Consider the following 22,888-nt stretch of genomic DNA (forward strand, 5'->3'; position numbering starts at 1 on the left):
CAAGACACTTTCGGCAGTCTCAGCGGCGGGACAACTTAACATTCGTCGGAAACCATAGAACATCTATAACTTCTGACATCAATGTTGGGATAAATATGAAACCATCATTGTTATTCATGCTCGGAAACGGTATTTAATAATATAATTTGTTGACCCCACGCCCCTTTTTCCGGCTCCCCCCCCCCTTTTTCCACATGCATTTTTCCCACCTACCGTTAAAAGAGCAAAGTGTTTCATTGAAAAGTTTGGTTTATTGTCTTACTGGACAATTGGAATTGTGATGAAAAGAGTTGAATGTTAGTTATAGGATGAAAAGTGATCAGAAAAAAATAAGATATAAAACTGATATTGGTCATTGATAATATTTCAACCAATCGAAAGAGGCGTTATATTTGGTTGCCAAACGTAAACAAAAATGGCGGATGAAGGTAATGTTTTGAAAATTTACACATGTTTTAATAACATTTATCCTAAAACTGATATTATTAAAAATTTTACGCATTGTCTAGTGCAACAACAATAAACAGCAAATACACAAATCTTGTAATAATTGTAATTTTGTGTAAGAAACAACAAAATAAATGTCAATGTTTACCACTAAAACATGATCTGACCTGAATTTTTTAATTTTTTGGTTGCAATCTTTATATTCAGTAAATCATTTCGTATAGATTAATTTTCTTTATATTCATTGGAAAACCTTTGGACTTTTATAACTTCTGACATCAATTTATCATTAAAGATGAGACTATCAATTATTCATGTATAGATTGACAGTTTTCTTGGAAAAAAGGGTTGTGCTATTTAAAATATCTTTTTTTATCATGTTAATTGAGAAATGAAATTGAAACTGAACGAAAAGTTGGCAGAAGCAAGTGAAATTAACATTTAACATGTTTTTTACTACCTCTTAAAGCTGGTTGAAGTAAATAGAACAAAGTGTATATATATTATATAATAGATCATACATTTGTCATACATCTACAACCAGACACATATCTAATAAGTCTGAAAGTAAATTCAAAGGGAAATACATTCAATGCTATAAACATTTCCTTTACAGACAAACTAAAGAACAACAATCTTTTTCTTAATATTCTTTATGACAACACCCTTTCATTCTCTTGCCTTAAAAAGCAAAACCGTAAGAACAAATCACAGGTACATCAAATGTATTTAGACTAGTGAAATTTTTCATTTCTGGAATTAAAGAAATGAAACTTTTAAGCACCAAGGACCTAATTGTGCATATCTATCATGATGAGATCTCCATAACTTGTATTTTGTTAATGAACCACCATTGTCCAATTATCTTTCATCATCGTCAAATGATCCCGACTATTTAAAAATAACTACACTACATGTACATTGTATGATTGAAAGGTGTATATATATTGTAGTCAAAATTTATTACTTTCAGGCCCGTAGCCAGGAATTTCCAAAGGGGGGTTCGTTGGACTCACAAACTCGACTTTAACAGTCACAATTCAAACAGAACATTGACTTTAACAGTGCTTATTTGTTTTCAAGGAGGGTTCGTCGCAACCCTCCTGGCTACGGGTATCAGGGATTTCCATGGCCTGTTTAAGGATGGTGCCCCGCCATCGTTCAAATGTCTTGCGCCATCATCAAATGACTTGCGCCATCGTTCAATTGTCTTCCACCATCCTTCAAAACTTTGATTGTTTTAATAGCCTGACGCCAATTTTAGCGATTATAATCAAATGCATGTAATTGCATAACCCTCAGGCTTTTTTTTAAAGTATAATCCAATACAGTTCTAACGCCTGAGGGATATCCAGATAAAGATCGCTAATCACTTGTACCTGAGCTTGTACAGGTAGATCAACAAACCAAACAGGAGAATATTATCTGAAGATAGACTATTGATTCATTTGTCGAATTATTAAACTAAGTTTCCGCGAATGCTTATGATAATTCAGATTAAATAAAAAAAATAATAATCCTGTTACAAAGTTTAACAAATCGAACATGTGCTTTTATTTTCACTTATGCAATCAGCATCCCCTTTTTAAGAAGTACAATATTAGACATAAATCAGTAATTGTTATTTCATCGCAAATAACTCGAGTACTGCTGTATTGTAACAATAATATAGAATTTCTTTAACAGTTAAAAAGAAAAAACTTTTAATATTTCCTCTAAAGAAATATCGTACAGTAATTCCGAATTCATTTTGTAGTTTTAAAATACAGTCAAATTGATACATCTGTGTTTCCGGTTTATTTTCAGACTCGAAAGATGCATGTTGCATAGCATCGATTCAGGGTTTCCCCTGGGTCAATTATTTTTTTCGCCACATCTTTCGCCAAAACAAAATATTTTTCGCCACTTTATTATTTTTTTGCCAAATAATACAAATATATATTTTATTTTTAAATTGACTTTTTTTCCAGCCCCCCCCCCCTTTTTCCCTAAATAAGAAGTGTTTTTATAACAAAACAAAACATCTTACCACTTGAAATTGATCCCTCGTGCAAGGTGTAGTCATTACATTGAAGGGTTACTCTCATAGAGTTCTTCATAACGATAGTTTTCTTTTCTACTTCCATGACTTCTAGACCATCGTATATGCTTGAAACACGTGTGTCACTGAAACGACTTTAAAGTACCCACTCAAATCAAGGATATAAATGAAAGTTAAATGATAAAGTTTTAAATCAGAGACCTTCCTTGCTTTTGAAAATTTTTCGTCAATACAACAGTTTTCTGGACTATCATTAAAAGAAGGAGAGGAAGCGTAAAAATTTTGCTTCTAACACGTGCGTCGCAACGTGGTTAATAAATCCCATTTGTGACATGCACCAGAAGCCATTTAACCATATATCATACAATCAACACCTTTATTAATTAGTCCTATGATGTCGATAGCTGACCATAGCTATAAATGCAATCAGCTGATTATTGATTTTCTGTCAAAATCTTAACGAGTTCAAGGTGAATTCCGGATATTGTCTGATCGGTAAAGTCAGAGAAACCCGAAAAAAGTAAATAAACAAGATGGCTGAAAATAAATCGTTACATTTCTTTCGCCAATTTCTTTCACCATTGACAAATTTTAATCGCCACAAGTTATATTTTTTCGCAAATTGCAAAAATGGCGACGGCCAGCAGAAACCCTGATCGATTTGGTAGATAAAGTCATTAAAAACCTTTTTATTTGACAACATTTGCTTTAAAAATCTTTTTAACCTTATACATAACCCATACAAATAGTTTTGTCGTTGCTGCAAACCAGCCATACTGGTAATCATGGTAATGAAATTTGACAGTGTCCGTGAAAAATAAGCTCCACATGATTTTTAACCCCCATAAAAATTACCAAAAATATCAAGAAAACTACATGGGGACCTTCGTGATAGCTATTGGTAATTCTCGACTAAGGGGAAGGGAGGGGGCATGAGGGCTTGGCCTTTGAAGGGTTACAAACGGCAATTATTGAAAATATATATACTTCTATATAGTATTTATAATGAAAATTCATATAAATATAATTTAAATAAGCAATGCATTAGCATGTTCACCTATCCTTATGTAGAGGGATGAAATACATTGTACTTTCGATCGCTCTACACTGAACGGCGTAGATACAGTTTATGATGATGAAAGTTCCTCCATTGTTCAATTTTCATCCATGGAGATCCCTGGGTATGACTTTGGTTAGCGATTCCATATAAATAAATACAACAGTACTACACCCTGTTCAAATGTCCTTAATTAATTAAGCTAAAACAAAACCAGGAAAATACATCAACTACATGTATATCAGGGGTCCAAATTGGCGCTGGTCTGTTGGTCGGAGACCAGTAGATTATGTCAGCTGGTGGTAAGGAGGACAAGTAGAAATTTGTCGATTAAACCCACTGATTGCATCACAATTTAGGTTTGTTTGCAAACAAATTTAGATACTTGGAAATCATTTTTTAAAGAGACCGCTGGGCAAAAAAATAAATCAGTGTCATCTTAAAGGAGGATCGGAATATACATGTAGTTTATGAAATTGACAGAAGGAAACCTAAATATAAAAAATCCTGGGAATTGAAAATAAATTTTATAGTCGACTGCAATGTAATGAATATTTTAATCATTTGTCTCGGTTATTCATGTTTTTGAAATGTGGCTTATTTATGGGCAGCGCTCGAGACGACCCAGTCAGGCACCCTATACATTTGTAGTATGGTTGTTGTGAGGATTGTGATGATGTCATTGATGTGGAAGACAATGTTGAACTATTTTTCTGTCCTTGATCCTGATCTTGAGAAAGAAAGTCATTGAGATTATCAAAGCTTTTGTCAAATGAATGTAAATTTTGCAGGACCAGTAGATTTGCAGCCAGATCAGTAGATTTTTCAGTCCACTGGTCTGGCTGGCCAAAACACAAAAAAGTTTTAAATTGACCCCTGCAATATGACTACATATTTATAAGACATTCTAAGAGGAAAATAACCGGAACAACAGAAAACTGAACTGCAACAAAAACGAATGCAAACCTAAATAAAAACAATTAATAATAAATGCCATTTTCCTGGTACAGGATATTTTAAGAAAACAGGGTGGTATGAACCTGGTGTAATGGCTAGCTGAAACCTCTCGCTTACATTGTATATGGCAATGTTAAAAATATTGCTAAAATGATAACATTTCATGCTAGCATTACAAATAAAAAAAAGATAGAGAAATACACAAATAAATAATATACATTTTTGTACATGTACATGTAATACTACACAACAACATGTAAACCACAGAATAACGAAGGACACCTCCCATGAATCAGAGTTCTCTTTAAGATGCGTATATGCATCATTTTTGAAACTGTGTGTCCCATGAACAGAGGCAGATTTAGGGGGGGGGGGGCGGGGGGCCCGGGCCCCTCCTTTTTGGGAAAAATTTGGTTGCTTATATAGGGAATCACTGAAGCGTGACTGAAGTGGGCCCCCTCTTAGGTCAGTCAGTGGGCCCCCACTTATGAAAATTCCTGGATCCGCCACTGATGAACGCATCCTGATTGTATCCCCTGAGTCCCAAAAACATTGTTTTGCTTAGAAGATTTATGATTGTCAACATTGTTTTGTCTAGAAACTTAATGGAGTCCATATTGAAATATTTTTTTTTAAATGTGGCCCTACACCAAGAATAGATAGACCAAGAAAGAAGTCTGTTGTATATTTTGTAATGAAAAATTACTATTAAGAGATCATAATTTATATTAATATGTAATAAAAACTACAATTTAACGTGCATTGATTTAGTTTAATTTCGTCATATTTCATTATATTAAGACACATGAAATTACATGCATCCTGGACTCATCAAAATCTTTTGGGACTCACCATTTTTGAAAGTGAGGACTCACAAAAGACACAATGAAAACTCCCCTGGTTATTTATGTTTTTTAACAAATTTTCATCACATTATTGCAGTTAAAAAAATTCTGAGTGTTACTGCCAAAATTGTGAGTAACCAACTCCTTTAATGTCCACACAATATTACAAATACATGCCAGAAATATTCTTTTCTATACATGTATATATGTTATATGTTATAAACCAGTCTAAATTGAAAACTACGTTCAAACCTATGATTGCTTTGGATAAAAAACACAATTTTTATACTTGTGCATATGTAAAACAAATTTTGTACATGTAGAAGCACAAACAACATTTTCCAAAAGACCAAAAAAGAGAAAAAGTACATTTAAGGGGGTTCGCGGGTCTAAATCATTTATATACGATTTCTCTATATTTTTCTATAAATAAACTTTATCTTATAGTGAATAGAAAAATAAAATAAAAAAATGGGGTCACCGTTCATTTGCGCTCACAATCTGCCTTCGAAAGAAGCACACAAGTGTTTTTTTTTCTGTTGAACTAATAGGAGAAATAAAGGTTATATCGAAATAAAAAATGAAATTTATTACAGAAATCGCTCAAATTTTACAATAATTTAGTTTAAGTACAGCATATATCGAAATTATATTAAAAATTATAGGTCACCGATGAGTTAAAAGAGATATTTCAATTTTAAAGCCAAAAAATGGCATTTTTCCACCAAAGGGAGATAATTTGGAACTTTGTCAATGATGTTTACATTTTAAAAGTCATCTGGGGCCAACACGAATTAATTGTTTTGAATGTTTTTGTACCATATGATAAAGTAACAACTACAAAAGGTAATAAATAAAATTTGTAATGAAAAACAAATGTTTAATTTTTTTCTGAAATTTTTATACCCTCGAGCCTCCTTAAACAAAACGCATTTGACTAACAGGTCGAACAACTGATGTTTTTTAACCCTGCTGACTGCCATGGGCTATTGCCAAATAAAATTGATCACAAGATGTAACAAAATGGATCTTAATATAAATTTAATACTAAACAGAAAGCAATTAATGTGTGGCCACGATGTACATGTTATGCCACAAACAAAAGGTGTCAATATTCTTTTTGTACACCGGATCCGGATTTCGACAATAAATGTCTCTTCAGTAATGTTAGGGATCGAAATGGTATTTGGAAGGCCATATAAAAAGTACCCTCATTTTAAGATAGACTCTTGAAAGAGTCAATGTAGGATGAACGGATCATATAAACCGGAGGGAAAATATGGTACAAGCCCAAACAAAAAAATATAAACGAGTCTAAATTGAAAACTACGTTCAAACCTATGATTGCGTTGGATAAAAACTGTAATTTTTATACTTGTGCATGTAAGCAGATTTGTATTATTATTATAAATTTGATTTGTGTAATTACTTTAAATTTCGATGACAGCTGCAGCAATTGAACAGTCCATCTTTTCAATAGAGAAAGAATGTATATATTATAAACCTACAAAGTAACTGGAAAGGGAAAGTCACAAAATATATATTGTTCAATCAAGTTCAACATACTTTCAAACTATTTTTTTTTTCATTGTACATCTGTTGCTGTTAGTATTTTTTGTCCTGTTTGTAGTACATCCTATTTGTCGTCAGCTGTGACATCTTTGATCAGTTATTGTCAGCTGTGACATCTTTGATCAGTTATTGTCAGCATCATCAAAGTTTGTTTTGAAAGGAAAGATTACTGTAGAATCCTAATCGAAATTTAAACCATTGTTATCCAAAATTATTAAATGGCAACTGTTACGTCGGAACTGCCCAATGATTCAAAGAAGAAAATATGAAAACAGTTTGAAATAGTCGGATACATCTGAATGTACATGGTGACATTGTAAAACGTCACAAAAGATTATTCAGACACTGTTACTTATAGTCCTGTACAAATTGAATAGAGATAGAAATTATTTTGTATAACCATAGTCAACTCTATATATCATCTACGTCACATATACATGTACATGCATACATGTATATGTATGTTGCAGCTGGGTTTTTTAAATTATTGTTTACAATTTATAAATTCCGGAATAGATTTCAAAGGAATATAAAGCTTTTTAAACAACAAAGATATTGTACTATAGAAGAAAGATGTAATGTTAGTAGTTGATAATAGAAAGGGATGGTAACAAGAATGTGATAATCAAGATCAGCTGAACTTACAGTCTGTGCCAAATTGTTTGGTCTTTGTCTGACAGAAAAAGAAATTTAATGTTTTTCTACTATAATATTTTCATGTAAAATATCTGAAAATATAAGTCTTATCGAAAGACCTTTTGTCTGACATTTTATTCATCAGACAGACTTTTTGATATCGGTACACTATACTTACATGACTTATTAAATTCTAGCTTTTACAATTTTGGATGACATAAATACCCCCAATAATATAACATTGTATAATGATGGAATTTAGAACTATTATATATATATCAACTAATCCTTCTTTTTTTTACAATTTTTATAAAGTTTAATGTCTATAAAAGTTTAAATATGTTCTTTCTCTCAATATGAAGTATTGAATTTTTGCATACAATCATATTCATAATAATAGTAAACTGCGTTTAACTTTCTTGATTATACAGCTACATTTCTTGTAAATGAATAAAGAAAAATTTTCTGTCCTCACACAATCTATGTTTATTTATGGAATAAGTAAAAATAGAAGAAGTGAATGTGTATTATGCATGTAATGTGTGATATAAATATAGTTAAGGATGAATTTCATTTTATTTAACAATGTACACATTATAGTGATACATGTAAGAAGTTTATTAAGAAATATTAATAGAACTTATAAATTAGTACAATTACTTTCTATTAACATGATTAAAAACACTACCATAGATACTCACCTATTATTTTTAAAGAGAATAATTAGTCAGTTTATTTTTTTTAAATTACAAGACAATCTTTGTTGTAGGCAAGGTAAAGAAGACCAGAAAGCCTAAAGCCAAGTCTGATATAAAGGAAAATGCAGGGATTGAAATGGGTAAGTCAAAACATTAGAAGTTTCTGTAAATAAGCTTCAAAGGTTTTTAATATAAAGGTACATTTGTGCATGTACTTTCAAAGTTGTTTGTAAATGTGATGTGCCAACATGGCCAATGTCTGGTGATTACTTCCATCTGTAAATGTGATGTGCCAACATGGCCAATGTCTGGTGATTACTTCCATCTGTAAATGTGATGTGCCAATGTCTGGTGATTACATCCATCTGTAAATGTGATGTGCCAACATGGCCAATGTCTGGTGATTACTTCCATCTGTAAATGTGATGCACCAATGTCTGGTGATTACTTTCATCTGTAAATGTGATGTGCCAATGTCTGGTGATTACTTCCTTCTGTTAATGTGATGTGCCAATGTCTGGTGATTACTTTCATCTGTAAATGTGATGTGCCAATGTCTGGTCATTACTTCCATCTGTAAATGTGATGTGCCAATGTCTGGTCATTACTTCCATATGTAAATGTGATGTGCCAATGTCTGGTGATTACTTCCATCTGTAAATGTGATGTGCCAATGTCTGGTCATTACTTCCATATGTAAATGTGATGTGCCAATGTCTGGTCATTACTTCCATCTGTAAATGTGATGTGCCAATGTCTGGTCATTACTTCCATATGTAAATGTGATGTGCCAATGTCTGGTCATTACTTCCATCTGTAAATGTGATGTGCCAATGTCTGGTGATTACTTTCATCTGTAAATGTGATGTGCCAATGTCTGGTGATTACTTTCATCTGTAAATGTGATGTGCCAATGTCTGGTCATTACTTCCATCTGTAAATGTAATGTGCCAATGTCTGGTGATTACTTCCATCTGTAAATCTGATGCGTCAATGTCTGGTGATTACTTCCTTCGGTAAATGTGATGTGCCAATGTCTGGTGATTACTTCCATCTGTAAATGTGATGTGCCAACATGGACAATGTCTGGTGATTACTTTCATCTGTAAATGTGATGTGCCAATGTCTGGTGATTACTTCCATCTGTAAATGTGATGTGCCAATGTCTGGTGATTACTTTCATCTGTAAATGTGATGTGCCAATGTCTGGTGATTACTTTCATCTGTAAATTTGATGTGCCAATGTCTGGTGATTACTTCCTTCTGTAAATGTGATGTGCCAATGTCTGGTGATTACTTTCATCTGTAAATGTGATGTGCCAATGTCTGGTGATTAATTCCATCTGTAAATGTGATGTGCCAACATGGCCAATGTCTGGTGATTACTTTCATCTGTAAATGTGATGTGCCAATGTCTGGTGATTACTTCCTTCTGTAAATGTGATGTGCCAATGTCTGGTGATTACTTCCATCTGTAAATGTGATTTGCCAATTTCTGGTGTTTACTTCCATCTGTAAATGTGATGCGCCAATGTCTGGTGATTACTTCCTTCTGTAAATGTGATGTGCCAATGTCTGGTGATTAATTCCATCTGTAAATGTGATGTGCCAACATGGCCAATGTCTGGTGATTACTTTCATCTGTAAATGTGATGTGCCAATGTCTGGTGATTACTTCCTTCTGTAAATGTGATGTTCCAATGTCTGGTGATTACATCCATATGTAAATGTGATGTGCCAATGTCTGGTGATTACTTCCATCTGTAAATGTGATGTGCCAATGTCTTGTGATTACATCGATCTGTAAATGTGATGCGCCAATGTCTGGTGATTACATCCTTCTGTAAATGTGATGTGCCAATGTCTGGTGATTACTTTCATCTGTAAATGTGATGTGCCAACATGGCCAATGTCTGGTGATTACTTCCTTCTGTAAATGTGATGTGCCAATGTCTGGTGATTACTTCCTTCTGTAAATGTGATGTTCCAATGTCTGGTGATTACATCCATATGTAAATGTGATGTGCCAATGTCTGGTGATTACTTCCATCTGTAAATGTGATGTGCCAATGTCTTGTGATTACATCGATCTGTAAATGTGATGCGCCAATGTCTGGTGATTACATCCTTCTGTAAATGTGATGTGCCAATGTCTGGTGATTACTTTCATCTGTAAATGTGATGTGCCAACATGGCCAATGTCTGGTGATTACTTCCATCTGTAAATGTGATGTGCCAATGTCTGGTGATTACTTCCATCTGTAAATGTGATGTGCTAATTTCTCGTGATTACTTCCATCTGTGAATGTGATGTGCCAATGTCTGGTGATTACTTCCTTCTGTAAATGTGATGTGCCAATGTCTGGTGATTACTTCCTTCTGTAAATGTGATGTGCCAATTTCTGGTGATTACTTCCATCTGTAAATGTGATGCGCCAATGTCTGGTGATTACTTCCTTCTGTAAATGTGAGGTGCCAATGTCTGGTGATTAATTCCATCTGTAAATTTGATGTGCCAACATGTCCAATGTCTGGTGATTACTTTCATCTGAAAATATGATGTGCCAATGTCTGGTGATTACTTCCTTCTGTAAATGTGATTTTTCAATGTCTGGTGATTACATCCATCTGTAAATGTGATGTGCCAATGTCTGGTGATTACTTCCATCTGTAAATGTGATTTTTCAATGTCTGGTGATTACATCCATCTGTAAATGTGATGTGCCAATGTCTGGTCATTACTTCCATCTGTAAATGACACAATTATATAAACAATTCCCCGCTATATAAATGACTTTTTCTAAAAAAAAAAAAAAGTGGTATGATTTTGAAATGCTATAAGCAACTGTATTGGGTGTATGGAATTATTATAAGTTGTACATGTCTGTCGGCCACATTCATCTGACCTTGACCTCATTTTCATTGTTCATAAGTCTATGTTGAGTTTTCCAGGTTATGTCTGTTTCTCAGACACCATATAGCTATGAGCAATAAATCAACTATGTATAGTTGGTGTTCAGAATGATTGTAAGGTGTACTATGTTTTATTTTTTTACACAGCTCATCATCATGTAGATAATTTTATAACTTTTTCAGATTCTTTTGGTGATAGTGCAAAGTCAAAGCTGGATATTTTACTTCAGCAAGCTGTAGTTGAGTCCACTTCGTAAGTTTAAATACTTTTTTTAAAGAAAATACAAGTTTAGTTTGTTTATAGGTCAAATTTTATTTGATAGCTACATGTAGTATCAATTAATTTGGTGTAGTGTGTGTTTTACAATAATGATGCGCCCTGCATCTTTTGTTTTAAAGATAATGATAGATTATTTTGATTAATTATTTGATCATTTCAACAAGATTGATTTTCTGGCTTGAGCTGGTACAGCTATAATGAAAGAACTTATTCCTTCTGTGTTAAAATTTAGATTAAGTAAAACAGTGATGTATTTGAATAGTTATCACTGTAAATAGGGATTCTTATATTTACAAATGCAGATTTTTGGTGAGGTGGATCAGGCAATATAACAGATATATTCAAATATCAAATCCAGAATTATTGACATTGTCAATCCTTCAAATATAGTTATTCCTATTCTAATTCAATAAACTTTAAATGTTTAAAACATTGACAATGTTTGGTAAATGTCAACTGCCATTGTGCAACATTTTTTCAAATGTCATCCCATCAATGATGGAATTATTGAAGATCATATCCAAACAAAATAAATCTAAATGTATTATTTTGAAAGATTAAAACTATACATGTTATAATTTGATATATTTTAGGAGTGCCAAAGCCAAGAAAAAGAAAAAGAAAGATGATATAGTTGTATGTTGAATTTAAATATAGTTCAAGAATTTGAACCTACAATGACTTTAGTGATAATTTGCTGTTTTATTGCATTTTGATGCCCCTCCTACGATAGTAGAGGGGCATTATATTTTCTGGTCTGTGGCTCCGTCGTTCGTCTGTGCATCCGTTCTTCTACTTCCAGCTTCAGGTTAAAGATTTTGGTCACAATAGTTTTTGATGAAGCTGAAGTCCAATCAACTTGAAACTTAGTACACTTGTTGCTCGTGACATGATCTTTCTAATTTTAAAGCCAAATTAGACTTTTGACCCCAATTTCACAGTCAACTAAAAATAGAAAATAAAAGTGGGGGTTTCAGGTTAAAGTTTTTTGGTCCAGGTAGTTTTGATGAAATTGAAGTCCAATCAACTTGAAAGTTAGTACACATGTTCCCTATAGTATAATCTTTCTAATTTTAATGCCAAATTAGATTTTACTCAATTTCACAGTCCACTGAACACACAAAATTATAGTGCGAGTGGGGCATCTGTGTACTTTGGACACATTCTTGTTTTTATTTGTTAAAAGTTTGTCATTTCTTGTCTGAGGTAATAATTTATAGTTTACTCTGTCCAAATCTAGCCGATGTTACTTAGTAAAAATCTCTCTCTATGTTGTAATATATTCAAATCTAGGAGCCTTCTGTATACTTTGTAATTAAATTATACTTTTCTGTCTAGTTTGATTAAAATTTAGAAATTCATATATTATACTTTTGTTTGCATGCTAGTTAAAGGCTATAAATCAATATATATATACATGCAACTTAAAATGTTAAGACACTTGAACCACTGTTAAACCATTGATTTGCTAATAACACATTTGTATGAAATATGTGTTTTTGTAGTTGGAATCCCTGCGCAAGGGTGAAGGATTACAGAAGGATGAAGATGCCGCCATTAAAGCCAACACCTACGATCCTAATGATAGTCCAAAAAATATGAAGAGCAATAAAAGGAAACAAAAAATAATGGAAGAAAGTAAGAGAAAACTATAAAGTGATTTTTGGGCTCTCCATCCCCCCCCCCCCCCCCCCCCCCCCCCCCTCTTTTTGGACGAGTTGAGCTTATGCAATCATTTGTCATCATTTATTGTGGTCCTGTGAATTTTTTTAATGCCCAACCTATGATAGTAGAGGGGCATTATGTTTTCTGGTCTGTGGGTTCTTTCGTCCATCTGTCTGTTTGTCCCGCTTCAGGACAAAGTTTTTGGTCAAGGTAGTTTTTGTTGAAGCTTAAGTCCAATCAATTCGAAACTGAATACACTTGCTGCTTATGATATGATCTTTCTAATTTTAAAGCCAAATTAGACTTTTGAACCCAATTTCAGGGTCCACTGAACATTTGAAAATGTAAACGGGAGTTTTAAGTTTAAGTTTTTGGTCAAGGTAGTTTTTGATGAAGTTGAAGTCTAATCAACTTGAAATTTAGTACACATGTCCCCTATGGTATGATCTTTTTAATTTTAATGTCAAATTCGATTTTTTTACCACATTTCGCGGTCCATTGAACATGCAAAATGATAGTGTGAGGAGGGCATCCGTGTACTTTGGACACATTCTTATTTTAATCCGCTCCTCTGAAAGCACAATGGACGCATTCTTGTTTTAATCTGCTCCTCTGAATACACAATGAACACATTCTTGTTTAAATCTGCTGCTCTGAATACACAATGGACACATTCTTGTTTTAATCTGCTTCTCTGAAAGCACAACGTCAAATGTTATGAAATTGGGCAGTAAAAATGTTTGGCATCATTTCTTTAATAATCCTTATTTTGTTCCTTTTTACTGCCTCGTGTAAACACAGAACATGTTCAAAATGGCTGCTGCTGTTGTTTATGGTTTAATGTTGCATGTTTTTACTTGATGAGCAATTTAAGCTTCTCAAAGCCTCAAGTTTTGTTCTTGTATGTTTCAAAACAACTTGAACAAGTTTTGATAAAGACAGGTTTAATTCTTTTATTTTTTCAAAGACACAGTTTATTTTAAACTTTAGAATAAATTATTTTTTAGATACATTTGAACAATGCTTCTAAAGGGTAATTGTTAATTGAATATAAATTTTAGATGCAAAGCTTGAAAAACCAGATAATACAGATAAAAAGAAGAAGAAGAAGCCCATAGATGATACATTAAATGAACTGTAAGTCAAAACCCAACAGGAGGTAATTTCGGTGTTATGACAAAGTTTATACAATTGGTAGCATTTATTTAGCATATTAAAACACAATTTTGCACAATTTTGAGAACCACATTGTGCCTTTTGGTACTGTTATTTATATCATTTCTTGGAATCGCTTCACTCAGTATGTGCTTTTGATTTGGGGAATAAAGTTATTGCAGTAAAAAGGAAGACAAAGTGACATGATACAACTTTTCTTTTATCTCAGAATAGAATAAACAAAGTGGAGATTTCAAATCATCAAAGTTCAACTCATAAGGGTTAAAGGGGCTTTGAAGAACTGGAATTTTTACTTTTATCTAATTTTTAGGGGGTAAAAGAATTAGAACCAACAATGTTCAAGAGTTTTGACTTTAAACTCATTAATTATTCCACTGCTGTGTATTGAACCAATGTTATATTTTCCAGTTTTACACATATATTTTACACATCATTAAGGATAGAAAGTAGTATGTTAGGTAAGGTCCCAAAATGGCCCCCTTTTTAAGCGTAAATTTCAAATTCAGATTTATTGACCAATATCACAATAAATTATAGCTAATTAAGTGACTAGATAGGAAATAAGCCATTTTGTTGAAAATTTTAGGTGTGTATTTCATTATGACGTCACAAATTGTACTAATATTAATTATTCATGAGAAAATCAATGAAAATGGGTAAATTTCCTTAGATTATTGGACAGGAAACATAGAGCGTATACCTCGACAACAAAGATCTTTAAAATAATGTTTGTAGAGACATTTGACATGTCTTATTTGAGTATTATGTTTGTCAACGACTGCACTCTATGTTTCCTGGTCCTTAAGATGATTGAAATCCAGCTGATTATGTCAAATTTCACCAAAATCCCTCATTTTGACCTTTTTGAGATGTAAACATCAATGTGTTAGAATTAAACTTCGACAAACACAGTTCTGTTTAACTTTCTCACATGTCTTTAAGACAACTTAAAACATTTATTGTCTTGTTACTATGAACTTTATAATTGGGGCCAAATATGGTCCTTACAGAACTTACTCCTTTCATGAAACATAATATAAAGTTATGTATTCACCAATAAACCTTTTTTTTAATTTAAATTTTTCTTAAATTGAACCATTAATAAATTACCATTATCAGAATTGCAGTTAATATAGGGGAACATGGAGGTTTCTAAGTTATCCTCCTTGTATGTGTTATATTAAATTGATTAAATCTGTTACAGAGAAACTGAAATCATTTCTCCTGAGAAAACTAAGAAGAAAAAGAAGAAACCACCAGATAACACTGAAGAAAATGAAGTAATATCTCCACCTCCAGAAGAAGCTCTCTCTCCAAAAGGAGGTAAAAAGAAAAAGAAGAAGACTGCAGAAGAAATAGAACTGTCACCTCCAGAGTCTGAAGAAGTGTTGACACCAAAAGAAGGTAAAAAGAAGAAAAAGAAGATTATGAACACTGAACCAGAGGAGGAGCCTTTAGTAACTACAGACGAAGCACCAACACCCAAACCAAGGAAACCAAGAAAAAAGAAAGAAGTATTATCTGAGGAAGAAACTACAGTTTCACCTAGAGAAGAGGAAACTCCTACAAAAACTGGTAAGAAGAAAAAGAAAGCAGTTCTATCAGATGAGGAGCGTCCTGTATCTCCAGAACCAATCACAAGCAAGGAGGGTAAGAAAAAGAAAAAAGCAGTCTTATCAGAGGACGAGCGTCCAATATCTCCAGAACCAAGCACAAGCAAGGAAAAAAAGAAGAAAAAGAAAAAAGATACAGAAGACACAGAAGGGCTTACTGTATCTCCTAGAGAAGATGAGGAGGTTACAACTCCAGAAAAGAAGAAAAAGAAAAAGAAAGTGAGAACTGAGGAGGAAGGTCCACAACCAAGTGATGATGAGGTAATTAATGAAAACATTTTGTTGGTGTTTGTCGATTTGAAATTGAAAAAAATCTTTCCATAAGTAAGTTTTACAGTTTATTTTCTAAAAAAAATGTTTTTCCTCAAATCAAAATGGCTGTCTTTTAAACTTGTCTAATAGGTCTGCCTAGAAGTACAAAAAGATCCTATTAGAATTGAAATAATTTCATAAATCCTTGCTCTATGCTCATTTTAATACAAGTAGGTATTATATTTGTCATCATTTTACACTGCTATCAATTGGTATAAAGTAATGAAAAATATAATGCCTACCCAATTTTAAAATGAGCATAGAGCATGTTTTTGAAGATACATTCATAAACTACTCCTTTTCTGGAATCATTTCACTTGTTTAATGAGTTTAAGAAAACTATCAACATATATATGCTGTATAAAATATAATATTTTGTTGATGATTTTAATCCCAAATAGACTGGCAGGGTTTAATGTTTAACATCAAAAGCACAGCTATAAATATAGATTCTACCACTGCATCAAGTGTGATACTATATTTATCTACTCAAGACAGTTTAATTTTCAATTTTAAAACGCAAGGCTCCCTGCAGTGGCAGATCCATGGGGAGTACCAGGGGTTAGAACCCCCTCTTTTGGCTGATCAATGCATTTGAATGGGGACATATAGTGGAACACCCCCCTTTGTCCTGGGTTGGGAACACCCCCCCCCCCCCCTTTTTCCCCCCTTTTAAAATGGCTGGATCTGCCACTGCCCTGAGAGTTTTTAATATTTAAAATTTAACTGTCGAAAGTGGAAATATTTCATATCACATGTGATTTGTTGGTGGAATCTGTTTCTCCAATGAATTTTGAACAATAAACAGTCAAACTGCTTCTTTTCCAATGATTTACAAAAAGATGTATTCTTTCTATGTGAAGTCACCAGACATGGTTGCCATTTTTCATGTCGTCGCAATAGGAAATTCAGAGGAAAGCAAGAAAAATCAACATCATAATCAGATTTTAACCAATGAAGAACTGAGACCAAGCGAACCACAAGTTAATTAATTTTTTTATACAATGGGTGCAGAAATGGATAAATTGGTGAAGAATTAGAGAAATGTAGTTATCAAATTTATAACCATAATCCATATATTGTTCTTTAACCATATTTATATATTTATTTGTCATTTTAAGGTTTTGTCAAATGCAGACGAAGAGGATGAGGAAGAAAAAGATGAAACTGAAGAAAAACTTAAGGAAGAACCAAAAAAGAAAAAAGGAAAAACAAAAGCTAAAACACCAGAAGAAAGTAAGTTTAAGAAATACCTTATGAAAATAACAACCAGATAAGAGCTTGGTAAACCTATAGTAGATGTCATTTGAATTTTTTTTTAAATGTTGTACTTTTATTAGGATGTCTTAGAATGCCTTGAAATGACCAAGCTAGTAAATAAACTCATCATAGATACCATAAAATTGTCTATTTAAATGAACAATTTATTGATATGCATGCAATAATCAGCAGCAATATAACATTATTAACCATTTTGATACAAGCGAAAAAAGTCATATTGCTCTATCGACTTACAACAAAATTAAAAGTTTTCCAATCTTAAAAAGTAAGTTAAAATTAAAAATGTTGACATTTTTTCCTAGTTGAAAAAGAGAATGAACAAAGAAGAAAAGAACGAGCAGAAATTGAAGACATTGGACAAGTTTTGGCTGTGATGATTCATCGTACAGACAAATTGAAAAATGACTTTCACATCTTGCATCCACTAGTCCGTGTCCATATTGTTGATGAGAATACTGGGGAATATCTTCTCAAGCAAACAAAGTATGTATTTGCATAAGTATTAACAAATTTCTATATTCAAGACTGCTGCAAAGTTTAGTTTTTTGTATAGAGCAAACTATTGATTAGATTCTGTGGATTTATTTAATTTGTTGGATACCAATTTTCATGGTTTACGTGGGATTATGTCAACCTCGATTTTCAATGTTCAAAGAATAACAAACTTTTTATTAGGTTGCAATGACAAATCTATTTGTATTGAAATTGTGTCTAGGACACTTTGTAACAGTAGTAAGTTTTCGTTTAGAGATTAAGCTGTGTGTTAACAGCCCTGATGTCTTTAATTAAATGCTCATTATAGACAACTTTTAATTTATAATGGCACTTCCCATAAAAAAGAAAGATCAGGTTTCTAAAATATTTCTTTTGAGATGATTTCGAGCTATATATTACGTATTGATACTTTCCTATTGTTAAATGTCACATGTTGACCTCTAGATGTTTTGCTTTAGAATTCTGTCACATCTTGTTGTGTTAACTATGTTTGAGTCTAGCTCAAATGTATTTAAAGAATTTATTGTATCCATATTTATTTTATTTTCAGAGATCGGCCTGTCACAGCTTATTTTGAGACTAAGAATGAAGCCATAGATAAGATCTTACCTATAATGACACAACCTTTTGACTTCAAGCAAAAGAAGTAAGAAAACTAATAGTAATACACAAATGGCCTATTTGGATAAAAAAAAAAAAGTATTTTATAAATAGTACAAATTAAAAGAAGAAATAGGTTAAAATCCTACTTTAATAAGTGACCTAATTATTACTACCGGTATTGCATCAAATAAAATATACTGCTTACTACACTGGTACATTTATCTTACAATAAAGTTGAAATCATTGGTGCTGTTTATTGAACATCCTTGCAACAAATAGAAAAAATAAGACTAATTTATCATACAAAATTTTGTACAGTTGGTCAATATGAAAAGAAGGGGAAAAAATAATCTGTACATAATATTTTGATTTTGTATATTAAATTACATCCAACTTCATTTGATCCAATCTTTACTTAGAAAAATCATTTCTATTTATATTTAATAGAAAAGGGTACAACATATATATTTATATTTACATACATGTAATATAAATGGTTTTTAATTTGATGAAAGAAAGTTTGTCAATTCAGATTTTTACAAGCATGTAGAGAGGACTTACATTTACATTTATATATTATGATACTTTAGGTGAAAGTTTATTTTTTTATTTTTAGGTCTGTTTTGCCTGTATGGGAAGAATTATTGCTGTTTAATGAGAACTACAATTATTTTATAAAATCTGATCCCAAAGTTATTGTTCTGTTTGAGGTAAGTTTTCTGTTGTGTACTCTCTAGAAATCTAGATATTTTGTATTTGGTTTTTTTCATGTTGAATGTTGTAATGCTAAACATAGAACTGTTATTTTGTGAAAATTTTCTGCTAAATTGTAAAAAATGAAAAATTTAATGGATTTTTTGAAACAAATATGTATATTACTCTCAAAGGATTAAAAGATAAATGCAATTTATTTTTTATCTCTCTTAAATTTTTAGAGAATGAAAAAGATTAATTGATTATATAAAGCAAATACTGTGTCAAGTTTTATTTATCTACTGTCTTTTATTTACTAATTATTTGTTCTTCTTGTTAACATATATATATCAAAATACTGTTTTCACTAGTAAAATTCATAAATATGAAATGTTATTTTCCTAATTTTAGCTGCTTGACTTTGTGAGTATGAATCATGCCAGTGAGAAGTTTTCTTCCCAAGGGAGTGAAGGAGGATGGTACAGAATAGCATGGGCATTCCTTAAGGTATTATTTATGATATTAAAAAAACAGCACAGGGTTACATATTTAAGAAGATGTGGTATGGTCAACCAGTATAGGTCAAGGTACTGGCTTCAATATGGAGTCTTGGCTCACACAGAACAGCAAACTATATACGCATCTATTTAGTCTCCTTTTGAGTTCATTCACCACAACACATATGAACTGAATGCCTGTATGTCAATGTTGCATCAAGAGTATAACTGCAAATGAAAGGAAAAAGATACTAGAGAGTCTTTCAACTCATAAATCTAAAATCAACTGACAACACCACGGCTAAAAAATATTTGGTTTTCTGCTTTCATCTAGAGAGAAATAAATACCTTGACCCTGATTAATTTCAACACTGAAAACGAATCGATAGAAGATTTTTAATCTCACATTTGTAGTGGCAACATAAATATTTCTTATATCTGATATAAAAGTCTTCTTTTTACAATTAAAAATAAAACATTAGCTGTTAACTACAACTGAAAATGTATTAGACATTCATAGTATATATTTGCACAATAATTATTCCAGTTTTTATTATATTTTTGCATGTTAAGATTTATAGCTTTAACTTGTGTATTATTTATTGTACAGGTTTTAGGAAATAATAATAAAATAAATACTGGGTCTAAAGTGAGATTACAACTGTTTGAACCACCATCTTCTCAAGTTAGGACAGGACCAAATCAACCTGAGGTTTGTTTATTTGTTATTTGTTAATGTCATAATGATTATAAAAAAATATGTGTATTATGATGATGTTGTCTTGCCTGTGACATAAGTCACAGTATGCCTCTAAAGTATAAGTTGTGTCTTCTGATTATTTCTTTTGACTTTAGAAAACTCTCATGTATGTGTCAAACACTAGAACACACTTACATATATGACACTCATTAGGAAAAACTTCCACATATAACACCATTACATATATAACTCAATTCAGAATAAAATAACAAATTTACATACTTTATTACTTAATATTTGACACTAATTATTTAACTCTTACATATTTGCCACACATTATTTTAAATTTACATATTTAGCACACATTATTTAACCCTTGCATATTTGACACACATTATTTTAGATTTACATATTTAGCACACATTATTTTACATTTACATATTTGGAACATTTTATTATGTATTTCAATTTTTAGCAGCCATACTGAAACATTTTAAATATCGTATTGTAGGTTTACCAGTGGTGGAAGGCCTCACAAAGACGTCCCTATCCATCTACAGTATATGTAACATTGAAGGGTATAACTCCACCTGATGAAGTGGAACCTGCACTAAGATCTATGTTTGCTACACAAAAGGTAATGAAAAATATTTTATTTTAAACTCTTCATGGAATATAAGTCACTCCCATTAGAAATAAATTCAATTTAAAACTGCTTTGACTTAGCTAATTGAGGTTACTGTAAATTCAGAAATTATTCCATGCATTTATTATTGAAAATTTTTAACACTGAACAAATAATAGTAATTAATTATTGCAAATATAGGAAAATCTGCATACAATTCTATGTACCAGATATCAGAATGCAAGTAATATTTTTGATTCTTACCCAGTCACATTTTGCTCACTACTAAAAAAGCGTTCAATAAATTCTGAATTTACTTTACTTAATATGAAATTAAGAATATGTGTTATGATTTCTAATGTGACAACTCTCCTTCAAAGATCAAATGAAATAAAATTTAACAACTATAGATAACCATTTGGTTGATTCTAACTTCAACATTAATTTCTTGGAAATTAGATTGCTTTTTTTTCTTTCTTTGGTTTACATATCAGTACAGGATTTTAATTATAGCATGTTGTCATGCAGGTATTTTACTTGTAATATTTTTGTTGTTGAGTTGTAGTTGTATCAATGTATTCTCTACATATTCTTTAATTGATATACTGGTATGTAAATGAACTGTATATTTCTTTTCTAGGAAGAAGGATTTACAACTTATCAAGATTTAAAGAAGAGCGTTAGCTGGGGAGATAAAAAGAGACTGTACGATAATTTGTGTGTTACAATTTATATTTTTTGTCGACTGATAAGTTCAAGATAGAAAATAACAAAAGATTTGTGGTAAAAAAAATTGAAATCATTTAATACGAAAGAAAGAAAACAGTTGAGTTTGTAGATCATTGAACCTAGTTTTTACGGAAATTTCTCAATTTATAAAGTGTTTATTTCTACAATAGTTATCAATGATGAAATGTTGACTGAATGAAACAATATCTGAACTTATTGCATTTCAATTTATTATAAATATTTTTTCATGATATATTATATAACTTTACAATTATTTTCATTGCTGATGTTATATGATTACAGAGATAGTTCCAGACACACCTTATCATCATGGACAAGACTTGTAGGTCAGACCTGTAGGATTCCTAATCATTTAGAACACATGATACCTGGCGGAAGAAGAGGTTGTTATGTTCTGAAATTCTCTCATGATGGCAGGTTAGAAGGATGAAAATCACTTGTTATTAATTTTATATGCTCCCACTGTAATGGAGGGGGCATTAAATTTAACAGTTGTCCATCTCTATGTCCATACGTCCTAATATTGGTTTCTGTTCTGTTCTCTATCTTTAGTTTTCCTAAAAAAAATCTTATGAAACTTATACACAAGGATAAATACCACCAAACACAGATTAAGTATGAATTTTGGTGTAGTCACTTTTTTCTTTCTAGAGTTATTCTACTTTAAAAAATGGTAAAATTACTAGAAAAGTTTTGTTTCTGTTATCTCACTTTAGTTTTCCTCAACCAAATGTTAAAAATGATATACACAATGCATATGATCACAAAACACAGATCATGTTTGAATTTTGGTTGCGTTAATTTTACTGTTCTAGAGATATGACTCTTCACAATTGAAAAAATTGCAGAATTTTCATTTCCATTCTCTAACTTAAGTTTGCCTCAACCAAATGTTATGAAACTTATACACAATGCTTATTACCACAAAACACTGATCATGTATAAACTTTTGTGGTGTAACTTTTCCTTTCTAGAGTAATGCCCCTTTAAAAATGGAAAAATGGCTGAGTTTCTTTTCTCCAACTTCATTTT

The 22,888-nt window shown here is 31.8% G+C and overlaps 1 protein-coding gene across 3 annotated transcripts in view; it reads left to right on the top strand.

Moving 5' to 3' along the window:
- The first annotated feature begins 375 nt into the window (after positions 1-375).
- Positions 376-22,888, top strand: part of LOC134715101 (jouberin-like) — a 53,968-nt gene continuing 31,455 nt past the window's right edge. Inside the window, exons 1-16 of one of the 3 annotated variants that reach the window (XM_063577029.1) lie at positions 376-428; positions 8,325-8,393; positions 11,350-11,419; positions 12,040-12,082; positions 12,952-13,084; positions 14,173-14,248; positions 15,492-16,161; positions 17,334-17,448; positions 17,796-17,976; positions 18,539-18,634; positions 19,208-19,301; positions 19,696-19,791; positions 20,392-20,493; positions 20,993-21,118; positions 21,747-21,811; positions 22,139-22,273. In XM_063577029.1, coding sequence (XP_063433099.1) covers positions 416-428; positions 8,325-8,393; positions 11,350-11,419; positions 12,040-12,082; positions 12,952-13,084; positions 14,173-14,248; positions 15,492-16,161; positions 17,334-17,448; positions 17,796-17,976; positions 18,539-18,634; positions 19,208-19,301; positions 19,696-19,791; positions 20,392-20,493; positions 20,993-21,118; positions 21,747-21,811; positions 22,139-22,273 — 2,084 coding nt within the window. In that variant the 5' untranslated portion in view covers positions 376-415. Of the gene's footprint in view, positions 429-519; positions 544-3,103; positions 3,153-8,324; positions 8,394-11,349; positions 11,420-12,039; positions 12,083-12,951; positions 13,085-14,172; positions 14,249-15,491; positions 16,162-17,333; positions 17,449-17,795; positions 17,977-18,538; positions 18,635-19,207; positions 19,302-19,695; positions 19,792-20,391; positions 20,494-20,992; positions 21,119-21,746; positions 21,812-22,138; positions 22,274-22,888 lie in introns of those variants that run through there. The other 2 variants (XM_063577039.1, XM_063577021.1) reach the window with 2 other exon arrangements.

Source organism: Mytilus trossulus, chromosome 1 (genome assembly GCF_036588685.1).
Source record: "Mytilus trossulus isolate FHL-02 chromosome 1, PNRI_Mtr1.1.1.hap1, whole genome shotgun sequence".
Lineage (NCBI taxonomy): Eukaryota > Metazoa > Mollusca > Bivalvia > Mytilida > Mytilidae > Mytilus > Mytilus trossulus.